The sequence below is a fragment of the Manacus vitellinus genome, unplaced genomic scaffold, assembly GCF_001715985.3.
Source record: "Manacus vitellinus isolate BGI_N305 unplaced genomic scaffold, ASM171598v3 scaffold_10_pilon, whole genome shotgun sequence".
Lineage (NCBI taxonomy): Eukaryota > Metazoa > Chordata > Aves > Passeriformes > Pipridae > Manacus > Manacus vitellinus.
The window spans coordinates 8,439,959-8,443,116 of NW_021938838.1; the positions used below are offsets into that span (position 1 = coordinate 8,439,959).

Sequence of the window (3,158 nt, forward strand, 5' to 3'; positions counted from 1 at the left end):
GGTGGGTACTGGGGCGGGCAAGGGCACCAGGGTGGGTGGCAGTGGTCCCAGGTCTGTGTCCCCATGCTGATGGGGTACCTGGGCAGTTCTGGTCCACAATCGCGTCCAGGAGAGTCGGGGGAGCCGGGTCACCTCGACAAGGGCACCGGGAAGCATTGCTGGCCACAGCAGCCCACGGTGACCCTGAGAGGTGCCAGTCCTGCACCGTGCCCCACCCTGGGCTTCCCACAGCTGGCACCACGCAGCAGGAAGGGATTCCCATCCCAGCCCACACCAAGATAAGGTGGCCAGCTGGACCGACCACCTCCATGTGGCTCCTTGCCATTCCCAGCAGCCCCACCAAGGCCTTGCTGGGAAGGACACCACAGCCCCCGTGCCAGAACCAGCTGGGATGCTCAGCCCCCACAGACAACGGTGCCTCAGTTTCCCCTCAGGATGCTTCAGGGTGGGGGATCCCAGCACGCGTGAAGGACCATCAGCAGCTCCACACCATGGCTGTGCCACCCCGACTGCTGCCCCCGGCATGTGGCGGCTCCGGCGCCGTGGTGGGGGGTGGCTCTGGGGTGGCTGGAGCCCATCCCAGCCCTGCCGCCGCACGCAAGCTGGAAAACATAATTCAGAGCCGTCGCAGACAGCAGCTGCCTGAGCGTCCCAGGGCCAGGGTGAGTGGGGACAGGGGTTCCGGGGGTGCCTGGGGTGCCAGTGCTAGGCTTGGGGTGCCCATGGATGCCAGTGCTGGGGAGGCAAAGGCGGGGATGGGCCTGGCACTTTCCCAACCACAAAAAATCTGGGCTTTATTAGAGGGGCTGGGAGCGTCACCGCCGCTCAGCAGAGAGGCCCCGGCACGGCACAGCCACCGGGACTGGGCTGAGGGAGGCTGTGGCCATGGAGCCCTGGCACTGCCAGGCGGGCACAGGGCACCCAGGGAGGGGCGACGCCGTGCTCCTGGTTATTCATTGACGGCGGGAGGGGACGGCAGGAGCGGGGCAGCCATCCTGGTGCATGTGCTCACACGGTGGTGGCAGGTCATCCCTTTTCCTCAGCAGCATCCAGCAGGAGAAGATGCCAGACAGGAGTGTGTGGGTGCTGGCACTGGCACTGGCGCTGGCACTGCCCTGTGCTGGGCAGCAGTACCGGGAGGAGGCTGAGCGCATCATGACCACCACGCCAGTCATCGACGGGTGAGCAAAGGTCGTCTGGGCCTCAGGGTGCCCGGCTGCTCCAGCACTCTGGGAAAAACCCAGCTGGGAAACCCTACTGGGACAGGCCGATGGGGGATTCCTGTGCTGGGCACCTCGGGCCTGTGCAGAGACAGGGAACAATTTTCCCAGGGGATCCCTGTGCTGGGCACCCTGGGGTGTGCAGGGACAGGGGACAGCTTTCCCAGGGAATTTCCATGCTCAGCATCCTGGGGCCAGGCAGGGCAGCTTTTCCAAGGGATCCTCGTGCCGAGCACCCCAGGGCTGTGCAGAGAGAGGGGACAGCTTTCCCAGGGGATTCCATGGGACCATCTGTGCAGCTGAGGGGATCCCCAGGGCAGTGCAGCCCAGCAGGAGTGGGCAGGGTGCCAGGAAGTTGGAGTCAGGCTTCCCCGCGGGAAGTCCCTGCTTGGGGCAAGTGAGTCAGTCCTGTGGAGTTATGTCTTAAGGGATGTCCCCAGTCTGTTCTCAGGAGGTTCCAATCCCCCACAGGAACCCCCTGTGGCACCAGTGCTGTGCCACAGCAGTCACTGGAAGAGGGAGCAGGGCAGGGGGAGCCAGGGGTGTGGGACTGTGATGCAGGGGGGAGAAGTGGGAGCCAGTTTGTGGGCCTTGCCCCCCCCCCCAGCACTTCCCCAGTGGCACTGCTGGGTGCAGGATAAGGGTGGCAGGATGTCCCTGCAGTGGTGACATCCCACAGAGGAGATGGTGGTGGTAATGTCCTGCCTGAGGGATGCTGTGCTGGCTCCCTGGGTGCAAGGGCTTGTGGGGGATGGGGATGGAGGCTTGGAGGGGTGCACAGGGGGGTCCTCCAGGAGGTCCTATGTGGGGCTGTCCCCACATGGGCTGGCTCCTGTTTGGAGCTGCTTGGGTGGCTTTTGGCAGAGGGGTCAGATGAGTGGATAGATGGCAGGAAGGATGATGGATGGATGGATAACGGATAGAAGATGGATAGATGGATGGATGGATGGAAGGATGGGTGGATGGATGGATGAATGGAATGACAGCCAGATGCAGGGACTGTGTGTGCAGCCAGCCAGGAAGCTGGGCAGCAGGAGGGCAGAGGGCCAGGCTTCCCCTCAATGCCCATCCCTGCCCTGCCCAGGCACAACGACCTGCCCTGGCAGCTCCTCAAGAGGTTCAACAACCAGCTGAGGGTGCCAACAGCCAACCTGACACTGCTGAACGACACCCACACCAACATCCCCAAACTGCGCCGCGGACACGTGGGCGGGCAGGTGGGATGGCACAGTGGGGGGATGGCACCGGGGCAGGTGCTGGGGAGAGCAGGGGGCACCAGGGTGTGCAGGGTCACCAATGAGGGCACTGGGGAGCATAAGGGGCAATGGGGATGACAGGGACACTGGGGAGGGCACCAGGGCAGGCAGGGGTCCCTGGGGTGGGCAGGGGCACCACAAAGGGCACTCAGATGGGCAGGGACAATGGGATGGGTACCAGGGTGGACACCAGAGTGGATAGAGGGCACTGGGAAGAACACTGGGGTGCGTACCAGGGTGGGAAAAGGTCACAGGGGTGGGCATGGATACTGGTGAGAGCACTGGGAAGGACATTAGGTCAGGCAGGATGCACTGGGAAGGACACTGGGATGGGCAGGGGCACTGGGGAAGGCACCGGGACTGAGGTGGGTACTGGGGCGGGCAAGGGCACCAGGGTGGGTGGCAGTGGTCCCAGGTCTGTGTCCCCATGCTGATGGGGTACCTGGGCAGTTCTGGTCCACAATCGCGTCCAGGAGAGTCGGGGGAGCCGGGTCACCTCGACAAGGGCACCGGGAAGCATTGCTGGCCACAGCAGCCCACGGTGACCCTGAGAGGTGCCAGTCCTGCACCGTGCCCCACCCTGGGCTTCCCACAGCTGGCACCACGCAGCAGGAAGGGATTCCCATCCCAGCCCACACCAAGATAAGGTGGCCAGCTGGACCGACCACCTCCATGTGGCTCC

The 3,158-nt window shown here is 64.3% G+C and overlaps 1 protein-coding gene across 1 annotated transcript in view; it reads left to right on the forward strand.

Annotated features, from left to right (window-relative positions):
• The first annotated feature begins 969 nt into the window (after positions 1-969).
• DPEP1 (dipeptidase 1) overlaps positions 970-3,158 on the forward strand; it is a 4,469-nt gene continuing 2,280 nt past the window's right edge. The window contains exons 1-2 of the mRNA XM_029965534.1: positions 970-1,181; positions 2,305-2,437. Of these exons, the coding sequence (XP_029821394.1) occupies positions 1,003-1,181; positions 2,305-2,437 (312 nt within the window). The 5' untranslated portion in view covers positions 970-1,002. The remainder of the gene's footprint in view (positions 1,182-2,304; positions 2,438-3,158) is intronic.